Source organism: Ranitomeya imitator, chromosome 2 (assembly GCF_032444005.1).
Source record: "Ranitomeya imitator isolate aRanImi1 chromosome 2, aRanImi1.pri, whole genome shotgun sequence".
Taxonomy (NCBI): Eukaryota; Metazoa; Chordata; class Amphibia; order Anura; family Dendrobatidae; genus Ranitomeya; species Ranitomeya imitator.
Window position 1 is genome coordinate 836,490,579 of NC_091283.1, and position 17,512 is coordinate 836,508,090.

A 17,512-nucleotide genomic window follows, 5' to 3' on the forward strand; every position below is an offset into this window, starting at 1 on the left:
ATTTGCTTTTTTGCTTAACAGACATTTATTGATAATTTCATACATTTCGCAATCATTTAGTTTTTAATGCTTGTCTCTTTTCCCTTATATATTTAACTTTATTATGACTGTAATTTTTTTTTATCTTGTTTGATTTGCTATTGAAAAAAGAAAATTGCTACTTCCACATGTGAATTTTTTGATGTTTAATAAGAATTGACTTTTGTGCAAACATTTCCCACATTCAGAACATGAAAATGGCCTCTTCCATCAGTGACTTGTCTGATGTCTAGTAAGATGTTGTTTCCGGCTAAAAGATTTGCCACATTCTGAACATGAATACGGCTTCTCCCCTGTGTGAATTCTCTGATGCTTAACAAGATCTGTTTTATTTCTAAAACGTTTCCCACATTCTGAACATGAATATGGCTTCACCCCTGTGTGAATTCTCTGATGATTATCAAGATTTGTTTTACTTGTAAAACATTTCCCACATTCTGAACATGAAAATGGCTTCTCCCCTGTGTGACTTATCTGATGCTTACCAAGACTTGTTTTATGCGTAAAACATTTCCCACATTCTGAACATGAATATGGCTTCTCCCCTGTGTGACTTCTCTGATGTGCAGCAAGATGCGATTTCAGACTAAAACATTTCCCACATTCTGAACATGAAAATGGCCTTTCCCCTGTGTGACTTCTCTGATGTCTTGTAAGATTCCATTTCCGTTTAAAATATATCCCACATTCTGAACAAGAAAATGGTTTCTCCCCTGTGTGATTTTTCTGATGGTTATTAAGCTGTGCTTTTTGCTTAAAATATTTTCTACATTGGGAACATGAATAAGGTTTCTTCTCTGTGTGAGTTCTCTCGTGGCTAATAAGATTTGATTTACCAGTAAAACATTTTTTGCATTCTGGGCATGAATATGGCTTTTCCCCTGTGTGAATTCTCAGGTGTAAAACCAGATTTGATTTACTACGAAACAATTTACCACATTCTGAACAAGAATATGGCAAAACCCCTGTGTGAATTCTCTGGTGTGCAATAAGACTTGAATTCTTAGTAAAAGATTTCCCACATTCTGAACATGAACAAAGCTTCCTTCCAGTATGACTTTTATCATGTATAAGAAGACTTGATTTTTGGGAAAAATATTTTCCACATTTTGAACAAGAATATGGCTTCTCACCAGTGTGAATTCTCTGATGTATAACAAGATATGATTTAACTGTAAAACATTTCCCACATTCTTTGCATGAATAAGACTTCTCCCCTGTGTGACATCTATAATGTATAACAAGTTGTGCTTTACTTGTAAAACCTTTACCACATTCTGAACACAAAAATGGCTTTTCACCTGTGTGACTTCTCTGGTGTATAACAAGCTGTGATTTCAGAATATAACCTTTCCCACATTCTGAACACCAATATGGTTTCTCCTTTGAGTGTATTTTCTGATGTAAAACAAGATATGATTTCTGGCTAAAACATTTCCCACATTCTGAACATGAATATGGCTTTTCCCCTGTGTGACTTCTATTATGTATAATTAAAAGTGATTTCTGGCGATAACATTTCCCACATTTTGAACAAGTATATGGCTTCTCACCTCTGTGTTTTCTCTTATGTGTAATGAGAGTTGATTTATGTGGAAAACATTTCCCACATTCTGAACATGAATATGGCTTCTTCCCTGTGTGAACTCTCTGATGTATAATAAGATGCGTTTTCAGTTTATAATGTTTTCCACAGTCTGAACATGAATGTGGCTTCTCTCCTTTGTGATCTGGTTGACTGTTTATAAGACTCCAGGACATTTTATCAGTTTGAGATGAATTAGGAGATGACGTGATAATAGCTTGCTCTTCATATGTAGCTCTTTTGATATTCAGATCAAGATGTCCTTTTGTGTTCATGGTACAGTCATCTGCCAATAATAAAATTTATTATTTTGGAGTTATAATCCCTTAAAAGTCTGTTCATATTGTGTAACATTTTCCCCAAACATGTCTGAAATTTCATCAAAAATAACAAATCAAGATGTAATTTGTGATTAAAATATTTCCTATATTCTGAACATGGCACGTCTGAGTCCTGTCATGAGTAAAAAGATATGATTCTTGGGTAAAACATTTTTAACATTCTGAGTATGAAAATTATTTTCTTCATATGACTTCTATATACAGCTCTGGCAAAAATTAAGAGACCACTGCAAAATGTTCAGTTTGTCCGTTTTTTTCCTCTTTATAGGTATATTTTTGAGTAAAATGTAAATTGTTCTTTTATTCTATAAACTTCTGACAAAATGTCTCCGAATTTCCAAGCAATAAATTTTGTATTTTTTTCTGACAAAGAAAAATGGTAAAAATAAAAAAACAGTGCTTTCAGACCTCAAATAATGCAAAGAAAACAAGTTCATAATCATTTACAAACAACAATACTAATGTTTTAATTCAGGAAGCGTTCAGAAATCAATATTTTGTGGAATAACCATGATTTTTAATCACAGTTTTCATGCGTCTTGGCATGCTTTCCCCCAGTCTTTTACACTGCTTCTGGTGCAAAAATTTAAACAGTTCTTCTTTGTGTGATGGCTTGTAACTATCCATCATCCTCTTGATTACATTCCAGAGGTTTTCAATGGGGTTCAGGTCTGGAGATTGGACTGCCCATGACAGGATTTTGATGTGGTAGTCTCTTAATTTTTGCCAGAGCTGTATATAACAAGTTGTGATTCCTAGTGAAAACATTTCCCACATGAATGTGGCTTCTTCACTGTGTCATTTCACTGATGTAAAACAAGTTTTGATTCGAAACATGAATATGGCTTCTCTCTGTGTGACCTCTCTGATGTATAGTAAGTAGGGATGAGCGAACCCTAACTAAAAAGTTCAAAGTTTGTACTGGACTTCTAGTGTCCGATACCAGACCTGAAACAAAGACTACTTAATCTATGTCCAGTTTTCTGTTTGAGTCCGGATGTCTAACAAAGCTTGTTGAAAGGCTGCAGAGCAGCCAATCAACATGTTTCAAGGTTGTGGGCACTTCCGGCTCCATCACAGCCATGTCAATTAATGGCATGGCTATGATTGACCAGTGCAACATGTGACATGGCCTGACACTAAAAATAAAAATTTAAAAAGACACACAGTTTTAAAACTCGCAAAGGGAAAACAAACAGCTGTGAGCTGGTATGTTCAGACTGGGAAGGGACAATATCCATGCAGCTTTACAACCTATTAATATCAGTTCGCAGCTGTCTGATTTGCCTTAGCTATTTATTAAAAATAGGGGGCCCTAAAAAATGATGTAGGGTCCCCCCTATTTTTTAATAACCAGCTAAGGCAAAGTAGACAGCTGCAGGCTGATATTAATAGCCACGGATATATCAATCCTCAGCCGCCCCAGAAATGGCGCATCCATTAAATGTGCCAATTCTGGTACTTATCCTCAGCTTTTCCCGCTTGCCCTGGTGTGTTGGCAAGCGAGGTAATGGTTTTTGAGGTTGATGTCAGCTTTGTAATGTCAGCTGACATCAAACGCCCCCATTACTAATTCAGTAAGTTAGGGAAAAAAAATTCACACACACAGGAAAAACATTTCTGAACTTGGTAATAACTTTTTCCATATTCTCAACATAAAATGGTTTCTCACCTTTCTGAGCTGTTTGAGGTTTCTCAACCCTTATGTGAATTTCATTTTGCTTATCAGTCTGTGATGAATCAGAAGATGAGGATATATCTGTGATAACAGCAGGCCCTTCATACGTAGCTGTTGTAACATCAAGATTATCTGATATGAAATCTGATTTCAGAGGTTCTGCTGAGCTCCTGGTAAAGTCATCTGACAAAAATAAAACTTTTTTTGAGTAATAATACCTTTAAAAATGTTTCTATTTTATAACGCTTTACCCAAACTTACAGTTATAACAAGTCACAAGGTTAGGGCTCATACTCAAAATAGAAGTGTCAGTCTTGGGCAAGCTATTTGTCCAAGGCAGATTTAAGAAAACCTGCCATGGGCGCTTTTATTTTTTAAATGGACAAGATGGTAGTGGGGTCGTCCATTTCTTTCCCCGACCCTTGGTTTTCTATGTGGCCTAAGGCCACAGGTTTGTTTGTAGAAACCCCTGCAGCAGAGGGTTGGGTGTATCAGTTTGGTTTTTGCAAGCGTGCAGAGCAGAAGGCTCTGCACATCTCTACCTGTGTGAGGCAACACAGGCAAGTGGAGCCAAAAGACATGGCACCCCTGAGCGTACATGGCGGTGTAGTCAACCACGGCAACCAGTCTCGGATGTGGACTGTCTTGTTTCCAGCCATGATCCGAGGGATACTGGGTGCTGTTTTTTCTGTGAGTTTTGGACATTAAACACACTTTGTTTTGAACTTTTCCTGGGTCACTGCCTCATCACCGCAGTGTGAATACTGCTGCACCACACTTGTCAGTGTATTAATACGTTTAAAATTAATTCAATACATAAGATATGTAAAAATATAGCCTCATTTTGTCATGTTACCTGGTGATGTGTGGGGCTGGGGAACCTCCATCATAATTTCTTTGTACTGATCCTTGTGCCCTTCGAGAAACTCCCACTCCTCCATGGAGAAGTAGACAGTGACGTCCTGACACCTTATAGGAACCTGTCACATACAATGACACCGTCATCCCCCCGATCCCTTCATAGCGTCACTGTATAATCTCCCAGCATTCCCAGCAGTGTTACCTCTCCAGTCAGCAGCTCAATCATCTTGTAGGTGAGTTCTAGGATTTTCTGGTCATTGATGTCCTCATGTATCCGGGGGTGCAATGGAGACCCCGTGATTGGGCTCAGGATTTCTGCCCATCCCTCAGGCACAGAGGCCTGACAGTGATCACTAGATTCCTTCTTCACAATCATGTAATTCTGTTTATGGAGAGACACATTAATAAATCTTATTTCAGACAATTCCAGAGTCCTCACCTCTTCGGCCATATCATCTGTTATTACCATAGATGATGTAATGTGACATCATAAGAATCTCTCACCTCTCCGGTAATTCGGAAGAGGATCTCCAGGGTGAGATTTAGTATAGTCTCTGCCATATTTCCTTCTCTGATTCTATCCATCATTGACAGGGCAATCAGGATAATTCTCTTATATAGAAGATCTCCACTGAGAAGATCCGATATTGTCGGACTCTAAATAGAAACAAGATAAGCCGATGTAACATCATACAAAATCCCTTGTAGAAAGTACAATTACTGAATGTAATAAGGGAAAACAAAGAGGGGTATAATCTTGTTACGTGATGCCATATTGATAGGACATGCTAAAACTTAATGATTGGTGGGATTCTGATCTCTGGAAGCTCCATAGATCCTGAGAGTCACATTGCTGACTCCGTGCTGCTTCCCCCTCACTATTTTTCCCTGCATAATGACGCTCCCAGCCCGCAGACTTTCATGGAAGCTAAAAACAAGTGTTTGGTGTCAGGTATCAAACCCATATAGATCTGCTATTGAAGACATATCGCAAGGATAGATCTTCAATATGGAAGTAAAGGACAACCCCTTTGAGATGGTTTTATAGGAGGTCATACAGACCTGGTGTAGTGTGCGCTGTATTCCACAAGATTGGGCTTGTCTGCTGAAGAATATGGTGCTTCAGCTACTCCAGAAAACTAGTTTGAATACATTGATAGTGATATATACAGTCACTACAAGAGAAGTGGAAGTGAAAAATATGGCGCTCACCCCCCAAAAATGGCAGAAATTCAAAATTCGCAAAACTCAAGAGGGATTCAGGTGAGGAAACACAGGGATATAGTTTTATATATATATTTCTTGTCTAAAATTCAAAGGAAATGCGTCATCTTTAACTTTAGGCCTTTTAGAGTTCATTTAGTCTTCAACTTACGTAACTGTTCACAATAGCAGTAATTTAGCCCAAACTTTTACTTGCCACTGTAGACCCAGAGCAGCTGCCTTATTAGAGGTTTCTGCAGCACCCTGGAGATTTGCCCACTCTTCAGAGAGGTTTCCCCTTTCTTCAGGAGCTAGTTATTTTTTGGGAAAAAATTGGCACACATTAGTTACATAAGTCAATATTAATATTGTGCTTTTTTTTAGTAAATCCTTGAAATTGTGGCAAACAAGTGACAAATCAATACATGTACACACACACCCTTATTGGGGTTCTCTGAAAAATAAAAGATATATAATGTCGGGTCATCATACTTTATGGTGGAGTCTGTGGGGGCATCATAACGTATGCTGGTGAGTTTGAGGGGCATCATGCTTTGTGGGACCATCATACAGTGTGGAGTGCTGTGTGGGCATCATGCTTTGTGTGGACATCAAATTTTATGTGGGGGCAACATATTGTGTGGGAGACTGTGGGGGCATCATACAGTGTGGAGGGCTGTGAAAGCAGTATACTGTGGAGGAAATCACTGTGGGGTTGGATTATGTAGGGACCATTATATTGTGGCTTCAGTATATTTTCTGTGGGCTATCAAGGCCATCATACTGTGCATATAAATCTGTGGAGACATACTGTGTGGGTGGCTATTGTGGCCATCATACTGTGGGAACAATCATACTGTGTAGAGGCATTTTATTGTGGGAGGTGTGACCGGGGGTATCATACAGTGTGTGTAGTGGTGGAGGCTGTGGGGACGGTATACTGTGTGAAGGTCGATAGGGTCCAGCAAACAGTTTGTGGGGCAGCATACCATGGTGTAGAGTCACTGGGGACATCATACTGTGTGGGTATGCTACAGGGACATCATAGTGTGTTGCAATGTGAGGGAATCATGCTGTGTGTGAGATGCATTTTTAGGGGTATCATACTCTACGAGGGACATGAAAGTGGTATTGTAATGGGTAAGAACACTAAGGGGGTCTCAAGAGGCAAAATGACTGTGATCCTGCCAATATATATTTCACTCTCCCTGCCTTTAACCCCTTCACGATCTTGGCCGTTTCTATACGTCCTGCTTGGGAAGGGGTTCAAGACCTTAGGCGTATGGATACGTCCTGGCGATCATGTGGCACCGTGACTAAAGGCACAGTGATTGCATGAAGGTGCCTGCTATTACTGACAGCAGGGCACCTGTGCTCATCGCCAGGTTTTTTTTTGTTATATCCCCCCGCATCCACACAGTCTGAAACACTGAAGTCCAGCTATGATTGGTACTGTAACAGCACCGAGCATTGGCTGGAGCTTAGCAACAGCACTGTAACCCGTCGCAGCACTGATTGAAGCGATCGGGCGATCATGTCCGTTAGCACCAATCAGAGAACAGAGTATCGGTCTGACCTCACAGTGACCGCTATGCTCCACCTCATTCCAGCTTGGAGATGTTGTAGAGTAGTCTCTGTGTTGTTCTGCTGCAAATTAGGAGGAATATAATACCAGCCATCAAACGGTGACATAAACTGATATACAAATTGTCTCGTCAAAGAGGAAGAGGATTTCAACTCTAAAGCGCCACCTGTTGGAAGCAGCAATCCTACAAGTCACTACTGACCCTTTAACGATCCTTGAAATGCGATATAGGATAAAAGCCAAATCACAATCTCAATTTGCAGTCACCGTGTTTCAGGGTGTTGGCCCTCGTCATTGCAAAGCATGAGAACTGATTTGGCTAAGTGAAAGGCTCTGGACTAAGGTCTAAGGAGTAACGTTTCTCCTTGCGGAGAGTGACATACCGGCTCTGGCATGCCAAGGTAACGTTACCTCAGAGACTTTAACTGAAAAATTCTGACTGTTGACAAACACATACTCGATTACTAAAAGTAGGCTGGTTCCTAGTAACAGTGAATCTCCACGTACCTTCTCCACCTGCAGAGTCGCACACTAAATCTATGGCTGTACTGTGCTTACAGGACCTGTGGTGATGTCACAGTCATGTGATATGTCACATGTGGGAGGAGTCAGGGACCACTTTACCAGGAGGCTCAGCGTGAGCTGGTTGTCATGGTGCTGGATTAATAGATTTATCAGATCAGGGGGATCGTGTCCTGAGGGTTTTCTGCACTTGGATCCTGGATGTCACTTTCCTTCCCCTGTTTCTTTATCCCTTATGTCACTTTTTCTACGTCTTCTATTTTAAGCATTATCTTATTAAACATTTTTTTTATTTTGTAATGTTTTATTTTTTCTTTGGTTTATATATATGGGCAGCACGGTGGCTCAGTGGTTAGCATTGCAGCGCTGGAGTCCTGGGTTCTAATCCCACCTTGGACAACATCTGCAGGGAGTTTGTATGTTCTCCCTGTGTTTGCGTGGGTTTCCTCCCACATTCCAAAGACATACTGATAGGGAATTTAGATTGTGAGCCCCAACGGGGACAGCAACAATAGTGTGTGCAACCTGTAAAGCGCTTCGGAATATGTTAGCGCTATATAAAAATAAGGATTATTATATATATATATATTTATTTATTGAAGCTATTTGGGGATATATATAACTAGCTATAGAACCCGTTCATTTATATTGGTATATGGTCCCCATCCTGTCATGTGCTGCACCCATCCTGCGTCCCCATCCTGTCATGTGCTGCTCCCATCCTGCGTCCCCATCCTGTCATGTGCTGCTCCCATCCTGCGCCCCCATTCTGTCATGTGCTGCTGCCATCCTGCACCCCCGTTCTGTCATGTGCTGCCCTATTCTGTCATGTGCTGCTCCCATCCTGCGCCCCCGTTCTGTCATGTCCTGCTTCCATCCTGCACCCCCGTTCTTTCATGTGCTGCTGCCATCCTGCACCCCAGTTCTGTCATGTGCTGCCCTATTCTGTCATGTGCTGCTCCCATCCTGCGCCCCCGTTCTGTCATGTGCTGCTCCCATCCTGCGCCACCGTTCTTTAATTTGCTGCTCCCATCCATATGCCCCATACGCTGCTCCATAAAGGTTTATGGCCCCCATAAGATGTTCCATAGTATATGCCCTTGTACACTGCTCCATTATGGTTGATGGCCCCATAAGATGCTCCATTGTATATGCCCCCGTACACTGCTCCATTATGGTTTATGGCCCCCATAAGATGCTCCATGGTATATGCCCCCGTATACTGCTCCATTATGGTTTATGGCCCCCATAAGATGCTCCATTGTATATGCCCCCGTACACTGCTCCATTATGGTTTATGGCCCCCATAAGATGCTCCATTGTATATGCCCCGTATGCTGCTGTAATATATATAAAAAAAAAAACCATACTCACCTATCGTCACTGGGCGCCGAGTGCTGGGGGGCCCGAGCAGGCGGGGACACCGGCGCGCTGTGGGGGTCAGGTGCCGGTATCGCCACTAGCTCAGGCCCCCCAGCACTTGCTATATTCACCTGGCCCCGTTCCACCGCTGCGTGCCGCTCTCTTCTGGGTCCTCTGGCTGTGACTGGTCAGTCAGAGAGCGGCGCACATTAAGCGCGTCATCGCGCCCTCTGAACTGAACGTCACAGGCCGAGGACCGGGACACGGAGACGGAGCAGCACGCAGCGCTGGAACGGGGGACTGGTGAATATAGCTTGTACTTACCCTCCTGGCGATTCCCTGCTATCCGTTGGAGATCGCGGTGTGCGTTCAGTGTTTACGCATACCGCGATCTTCTGGGAGCGTCACTCTGTGGGGTCCAGACTGCGCCGGCGCTTGCGCAGTCTATAAAGTGTCATGATCCCAATGGCAGGGGATCACAAAAGGACAAGCAAAAAAACAAAACAAGCTCTAGGGTGATGGAACCTGAGCTGACCGCGATCCTGAACCTAAACACACAACTAGCAGTAGCCGGGGAACGTGCCTACGATGATTCCTAGACGTCTCGCGCCAGCCGAAGGATTAACTTCCCCTATCAGAAGAAACACAGACCTCACTTGCCTCCAGAGAAACACCCCACAGAAATAGCAGCCCCCCACATGTAATAACGGTGAAATGAGAGGAAAGCACATACGTAGTTATGAAAATAGAATCAGCAAAAATGAGGCCCGCTAAAGCTAGATAGCAGAGGATACAAAAGTGAACTGCGCGGTCAGCGAAAAACCCTTCAAAAAAACCATCCTGAAATTACTTGAACTCATGTGCCAACTCATGGAACATGAGGAGTAATTTCAGCCCACTAGAGCAACCAGCAGCAAGGAATCACATATCTGCAAGCTGGACTAAGACAAAAATTAAGCAAAACGTGGAACAGGAAAATCAAAACTTAGCTTGTCCTGAAGATAACAGACGCAGGGAGCAGAGGAAAAAAGACACGCTGATTACATTGATAGCCGGCGAGGAAATGACAAAAATGCCAGGTTAAATAGGAAACTCCCATAACCTGATGGAACAGGTGGACACCAGAGACCGCAGAGAACACAAGTCACCCAGTACCATCAGTAACCACCAGAGGGAGCCCAAAAACAGAACTCACAACAGTACCCCCCCCTTGAGGAGGGGTCACCGAACCCTCACGAGAACCACCAGGGCGACCAGGATGAGCCCTATGAAAAGCACGGACCAAATCGGCAGCATGAAGATCAGAGGCAATCACCCAAGAATTATCCTCCTGACCATAACCCTTCCACTTGACCAAATACTGGAGTTTCCGTCTGGAAACACGAGAATCCAAGATCTTCTCCACAACATACTCCAATTCACCCTCCACCAGCACCGGAGCAGGAGGCTCAAGCGAAGGAACAACAGGTACCTCATACTTCCGCAACAACGACCGATGGAGCACATTATGAATAGCAAACGATGCCGGGAGATCCAAACGAAACGACACAGGGTTAAGAATTTCCAAGATCCTATAGGGACCGATGAACCGAGGCTTGAACTTAGGAGAAGAGACCTTCATAGGAACAAAACGAGAAGACAACCACACCAAGTCCCCAACAAGAAGTCGAGGACCCACGCGGCGACGGCGATTAGCAAACCGTTGAGCCCTCTCCTGGGACAACTTCAAATTGTCCACCACATGACTCCAAATCCGATGCAACCTATCCACCACCATGTCCACTCCAGGACAATCAGAAGGCTCCACCTGACCAGAGGAAAAACGAGGATGAAACCCCGAATTACAAAAGAAAGGAGAAACCAAGGTAGCAGAACTAGCCCGATTATTAAGGGCAAACTCGGCAAGCGGCAAAAAGGAAACCCAGTCATCTTGATCAGCAGAAACAAAACACCTTAAATAAGTTTCTAAAGTCTGATTAGTTCGTTCCGTCTGGCCATTCGTCTGGGGATGGAATGCAGACGAAAAGGACAAATCAATGCCCATCTTAGCACAGAACGTCCGCCAAAATCTAGACACAAACTGGGATCCCCTGTCAGAAACGATGTTCTCCGGAATGCCATGCAAACGGACTACGTTTTGAAAAAACAGAGGGACCAACTCAGAGGAGGAAGGTAACTTAGGCAAGGGCACCAGATGAACCATCTTAGAAAAGCGGTCACACACAACCCATATGACGGACATTTTTTGAGAGACAGGGAGATCCGAAATAAAGTCCATGGAAATGTGCGTCCAAGGCCTCTTCGGGATAGGCAAAGGTGACAACAATCCACTGGCCCGAGAACAGCAAGGCTTAGCCCGAGCGCAAACTCCACAAGACTGCACGAAAGAACGCACATCCCTCGACAAGGAAGGCCACCAAAAAGACCTGGCCACCAAGTCTCTAGTACCAAATATTCCAGGATGACCTGCCAACACAGAAGAATGGACCTCGGAGATGACTCTACTGGTCCAATTATCCGGAACAAACAGTCTTTCCGGCGGACAACGATCAGGTTTATCCGCCTGAAACTCCTGCAAAGCACGTCGCAAGTCTGGGGAGACAGCCGACAAAATCACCCCATCCCTAAGGATACCAGTGGGCTCAGAATTTCCAGGGGAGTCAGGCACAAAACTCCTAGAAAGAGCATCCGCCTTCACATTCTTTGAACCTGGCAGGTATGAAACCACAAAATTGAAACGGGAGAAAAACAGTGACCAACGAGCCTGTCTAGGATTCAGACGCTTGGCAGACTCAAGGTACATCAGATTTTTGTGATCAGTCAAGACCACCACACGATGTCTAGCACCCTCAAGCCAATGACGCCACTCCTCAAATGCCCACTTCATGGCCAAAAGCTCCCGATTACCAACATCATAATTCCGTTCAGCGGGCGAAAATTTTCTAGAAAAGAACGCACATGGCTTCATCACTGAGCCATCGGAGCTTCTCTGTGACAAAACCGCCCCCGCTCCGATCTCGGAAGCATCAACCTCAACCTGAAAAGGAAGCGACATATCTGGCTGACGCAACACAGGAGCAGAAGAAAACCGGCGCTTAAGTTCCTGAAAGGCCTCCACAGCCGCAGGAGACCAATCAGTAACATCAGCACCCTTTTTAGTCAAATCCGTCAAAGGCTTAACAACACTAGAAAAATTAGTTATGAAGCGACGATAAAAATTAGCAAAGCCTAAGAACTTCTGTAGACTCTTAAGAGATGTAAGCTGCGTCCAGTCACAAATAGCCTGAACCTTGACGGGATCCATCTCAATAGTAGAAGGGGAAAAAATATACCCCAAAAAAGAAATCTTCTGGACTCCAAAGAGACATTTAGAACCTTTTACAAACAAAGAATTGGCCCGCAGGACCTGAAACACCTTCCTGACCTGCTGAACATGAGACTCCCAGTCATCAGAAAAAACCAAAACATCATCCAAATACACGATAATAAATTTATCCAGATATTCACGGAAAATATCGTGCATAAACGACTGGAAGACAGAAGGAGCATTAGAAAGTCCAAAAGGCATCACCAAATACTCGAAATGGCCCTCAGGCGTATTAAATGCGGTTTTCCACTCATCACCCTGCCTTATCCGCACAAGATTATACGCACCCCGAAGATCAATCTTAGTGAACCATTTAGCCCCCTTAATGCGAGCGAACAAATCAGTCAACAAAGGCAAAGTATACTGATATTAGACTGTAATCTTATTCAAAAGACGATAATCTATGCAAGGCCTCAAGGAACCATCTTTTTTGGCCACAAAAAAAAACCTGCTCCCAAAGGGGACGAAGATGGACGGATATGTCCCTTTTCCAAGGACTCCTTAACATAATTCCGCATAGCAGTATGCTCTGGCACTGACAGATTGAACAAACGACCTTTAGGAAATTTGCTGCCAGGAATCAAATCTATAGCACAATCGCAATCCCTGTGAGGAGGAAGCGAATTGAGCTGAGGCTCCTCAAAAACATTCCGATAATCAGACAAAAATACCGGAACCTCAGAAGGAGTAGATGAAGCGATAGAAATCGGAGGTGCATCATCATGAACCCCCTGACATCCCCAGCTTAACACAGACATTGTTTTCCAGTCCAGGACTGGGTTATGAGTTTGTAACCATGGCAGACCAAGCACTAAGACATCATGTAAATTATACAGTACCAGGAAGCGAATCACCTCCTGATGAACGGGAGTCATACGCATGGTCACTTGTGTCCAGTACTGAGGTTTATTCATAGCCAAAGGTGTAGAGTCAATTCCTTTCAAAGGAATAGGAACTTCCAGAGGTTCTAGACTAAACCCACAGCGATTGGCAAATGACCAATCCATAAGACTCAGGGCAGCGCCTGAATCCACATAGGCATCGACGGAAATGGATGATAATGAACAAATCAGCGTCACAGACAGAATGAACTTAGACTGTAAAGTACCAATGGCAACAGACTTATCAACCTTTTTTGTGCGTTTAGAGCATGCTGATATAACATGAGCTGAATCACCACAATAAAAACACAATCCATTTTTCCGCCTATAATTTTGCCGTTCACTTCTGGACTGAATTCTATCACATTGCATTATCTCAGGTGCCTGTTCAGAAGACACCGCCAAATGGTGCACAGGTTTGCGCTCCCGTAAACGCCGATCAATCTGAATAGCCATAGTCATGGACTCATTCAGACCTGTAGGCGCCGGGAACCCCACCATAAAATCTTTAATGGCCTCAGAAAGGCCATCTCTGAATTTTGCAGCCAGAGCGCACTCATTCCACTGAGTAAGCACCGACCATTTCCGAAATTTCTGACAATATATTTCTGCTTCATCTTGCCCCTGAGAGAGAGCCAATAAAGCTTTTTCAGCCTGAATCTCTAGGTTAGGTTCCTCATAGAGCAAACCCAATGCCAGAAAAAACGCATCCACATTGAGCAACGCAGGATCCCCTGGTGCCAATGCAAACGCCCAATTCTGAGGGTCACCCCGCAGGAAAGATATAACAATCTTGACCTGCTGAGCAGGGTCTCCAGAGGAGCGAGATTTCAAGGAAAGAAACAACTTGCAATTGTTCCTAAAATTCAGAAAACTAGATCTATCTCCAGAAAAAAACTCTGGGATAGGAATTCTAGGTTCAGACATAGGCGTATGTACAACAAAATCTTGTATATTTTGAACCTTAGCAGCAAGATTATTCAGGCTGGAAGCCAAACTCTGGACGTCCATGATAAACAGCTGAGGTCAGAGCCATTCAAGGATTAAGAGGAGGAAAGAAGCAGCCAAGCTGCAATTAAGGCTAGGCAGCAAACACTGGGGAGGGAGGGAAAAAAAAAAAAAAAACTTCCTCAGACTACTTTTCCTCCTACTTCAGCCAAAACGATGACCAATTTTTTTCTTTGGCCGGCTATACTGTCATGATCCCAATGGCAGGGGATCACAAAAGGACAAGCAAAGAAACAAAACAAGCTCTAGGGTGATGGAACCTGAGCTGACCGCGATCCTGAACCTAAACACACAACTAGCAGTAGCCGGGGAACGTGCCTACGATGATTCCTAGACGTCTCGCGCCAGCCGAAGGATTAACTTCCCCTATCAGAAGAAACACAGACCTCACTTGCCTCCAGAGAAACACCCCACAGAAATAGCAGCCCTCCACATGTAATAACGGTGAAATGAGAGGAAAGCACATACGTAGTTATGAAAATAGAATCAGCAAAAATGAGGCCCGCTAAAGCTAGATAGCAGAGGATACAAAGGTGAACTGCGCGGTCAGCGAAAAACCCTTCAAAAAAACCATCCTGAAATTACTTGAACTCATGTGCCAACTCATGGAACATGAGGAGTAATTTCAGCCCACTAGAGCAACCAGCAGCAAGGAATCACATATCTGCAAGCTGGACTAAGACAAAAATTAAGCAAAACGTGGAACAGGAAAATCAAAACTTAGCTTGTCCTGAAGATAACAGACGCAGGGAGCAGAGGAAAAAAGACATGCTGATTACATTGATAGCCGGCGAGGAAATGACAAAAAAGCCAGGTTAAATAGGAAACTCCCATAACCTGATGGAACAGGTGGACACCAGAGACCGCAGAGAACACAAGTCACCCAGTACCATCAGTAACCACCAGAGGGAGCCCAAAAACAGAACTCACAACTAGAGTTGAGCGACCTTGACCTTTTTAGAGTCGAGCCGGGTTTTGCGAAACCCGACTATGTCCAAAGTCGGGTCGAGTGAAATCGGCCGATTATGACGTAAAGTCGGGATCGACCGAAACACGAAACCCAATGCAAGTCAATGGGGCAGCATAGTCGGCAGTGAGTGGGGGCCAGGAAAACACCTAGAGTGCCCATTTTAATGTCAAAACCATCCATTCTTCTTAATGAAGCTTGTCAAGCGTAATTTACCTTAAAATAATTGGAAGGCATTTGAAATTGGGGGTCATTTGGCTAAAGTTGTGGGGGGTAGGGCTGGTTCAAGTAATTAGTGGGCCCAGTAAATCTGGACCACGTCACGGCAGTGGAGCAGGGAGAGGTAAGTATTTCAACTTTGCAAGTGCTGTGATCCTGAGCAAGCAGGGGGGGCCCACTCGTTGGCATTGGCACTGGCACAGGGCCCCTCAAAGTACAGCGGTGTGTTTGCACGGCGGGGGCGCCTCCCACCGTCAGCAACACTTTTGCGTACTATGAGAGGCCCTGTGCCAGTGACGTCGCCAACTAGTATTCCTCCCCCCACCTGATGAAGGAACCTGCACTTTCATCTGCACCTTCCTCTTTGTCCCCGTGTAAGGTGGTATGGTATGCGGGAAGAGCAACCTGACTTTCAGCAGGGTCACAATGTTGTTGTGTAGCGTGCACGGGGAATGTTGCGTTATGGGTCAATGTACCAGCAGACTCATCTATCACTGGCTGGGCAATGGGCACGATGAAGTGGAAACACAGATATAGGCCCAAAGAAGAAAGTGGGCTAAATGCAGTTCAAAATTGGTAACACAGGAATAACCAGGGGGCATTGCAGTGGAGGACAACTGGAATGAGAGGCTGACACAGAGAGTAGGGCCAAATCAGTAAGTAGTCGAAATGCAGTTCAAAATTGGCAACCGTAGTAAACAGGCGGCACAGCTTTGTTCAGTGGAGGAGAACAGCAAGGAGTGGCAGACACCGATAGTAGGCCCCAACCCAACTAGTAGGCCAAATGCAGTCTAACATTAACAACTACTTAACGAGAGGCTGAAAATGGAATTTCAGGACAGGAAACCAGGAGAACAGCAAGGAGTGGCAGACACCGATAGTAGGCCCCAAACCAACTAGTACGCCAAATGCAGTTGTTCCATTTAACCACAATTTAATGAGAGCCTGAAGATAGAAGCTCAGGAAAGGCAACCTGGGGAACACCTTGGAGTGTAACACACCATCTCTCTCCACCCCATACCCATTTTGTAGGCCTAATGCTGTGTACTTTTCTACAACTACTAAACGAGAGTCGGAAGACCGAAGCAATGGCAAGGAAACCTGGGGAACACCTTGGAGTGTAACACACCATCTCTCTCCACCCCATACCCAATTTGTAGGCCTAATGCAGCCTACTTTCCGACACCTACTAAACGAGAGCATGAAGATCGAAGCTCAGGAAAGGCAACCTGGGGAACACCTTGGAGTGTAACACAACCTCTCTCTACACCACGGAAGGGCTGATTCTTAGGAAGGAAGGCTGTTGTAAATAAGCATTGCGCGTCCGAGGGTGATTATATTCTTATTCGGTATCTACTCACCCTCGGACGCGCCATGCTTCTTGATTTGTAATTAATGTTTATTTGCAATGTGCTTTTGACTTACTCAATTATTTTTTTAATTATTGATTTTATTAAATTAATAGTTTAACATCTTATTGGAAATAATTTAAAGGAGACGCGACAGGACAACACTCGGTGGATGCCATATCTGTGTTAACAACTCCAAAAAACTTTCAGTTAACTTCTTGCAGGAGAAAGAAATTGTAGCTGTTGGACCTTTGTAGTACAGTTCCAGATATTTGTTGTGTGTTTGTTTTGATTGTTAAAATGTCTGCATTTGAGATCTCAACACGATCTTATTTTTTATAATCAAATTAATTTTTTAAATATTTTATTAGGTTGGTTCAAGGGGTACACGGGCCGCAGTAGACAGGTCAGTGGAGGCCTAGTGGAAGGAGGGACCACAGACAGGCATCGAAGGCCTAAAATAATAACACATGGCTGTAGGCAATTTTAAATTGGTTCCAGGGGTACACGGGCAGCAGTGCCCTGGTCAGTGTAGTAGTAGTTGA

At 43.8% G+C, this 17,512-nt stretch overlaps 1 protein-coding gene across 1 annotated transcript in view; it reads right to left on the reverse strand.

Annotated features, from left to right (window-relative positions):
* The window catches only part of LOC138666864 (uncharacterized), a 39,323-nt gene extending 33,309 nt beyond the window's left edge, over positions 1 to 6,014 (reverse strand). The window contains 6 exon segments of the mRNA XM_069755044.1: positions 213 to 1,910; positions 3,638 to 3,826; positions 4,500 to 4,623; positions 4,707 to 4,886; positions 5,009 to 5,161; positions 5,880 to 6,014. Of these exon segments, the coding sequence (XP_069611145.1) occupies positions 213 to 1,910; positions 3,638 to 3,826; positions 4,500 to 4,623; positions 4,707 to 4,886; positions 5,009 to 5,092 (2,275 nt within the window). The 5' untranslated portion in view covers positions 5,093 to 5,161; positions 5,880 to 6,014.
* Between the last annotated feature and the right edge of the window lie 11,498 nt (positions 6,015 to 17,512).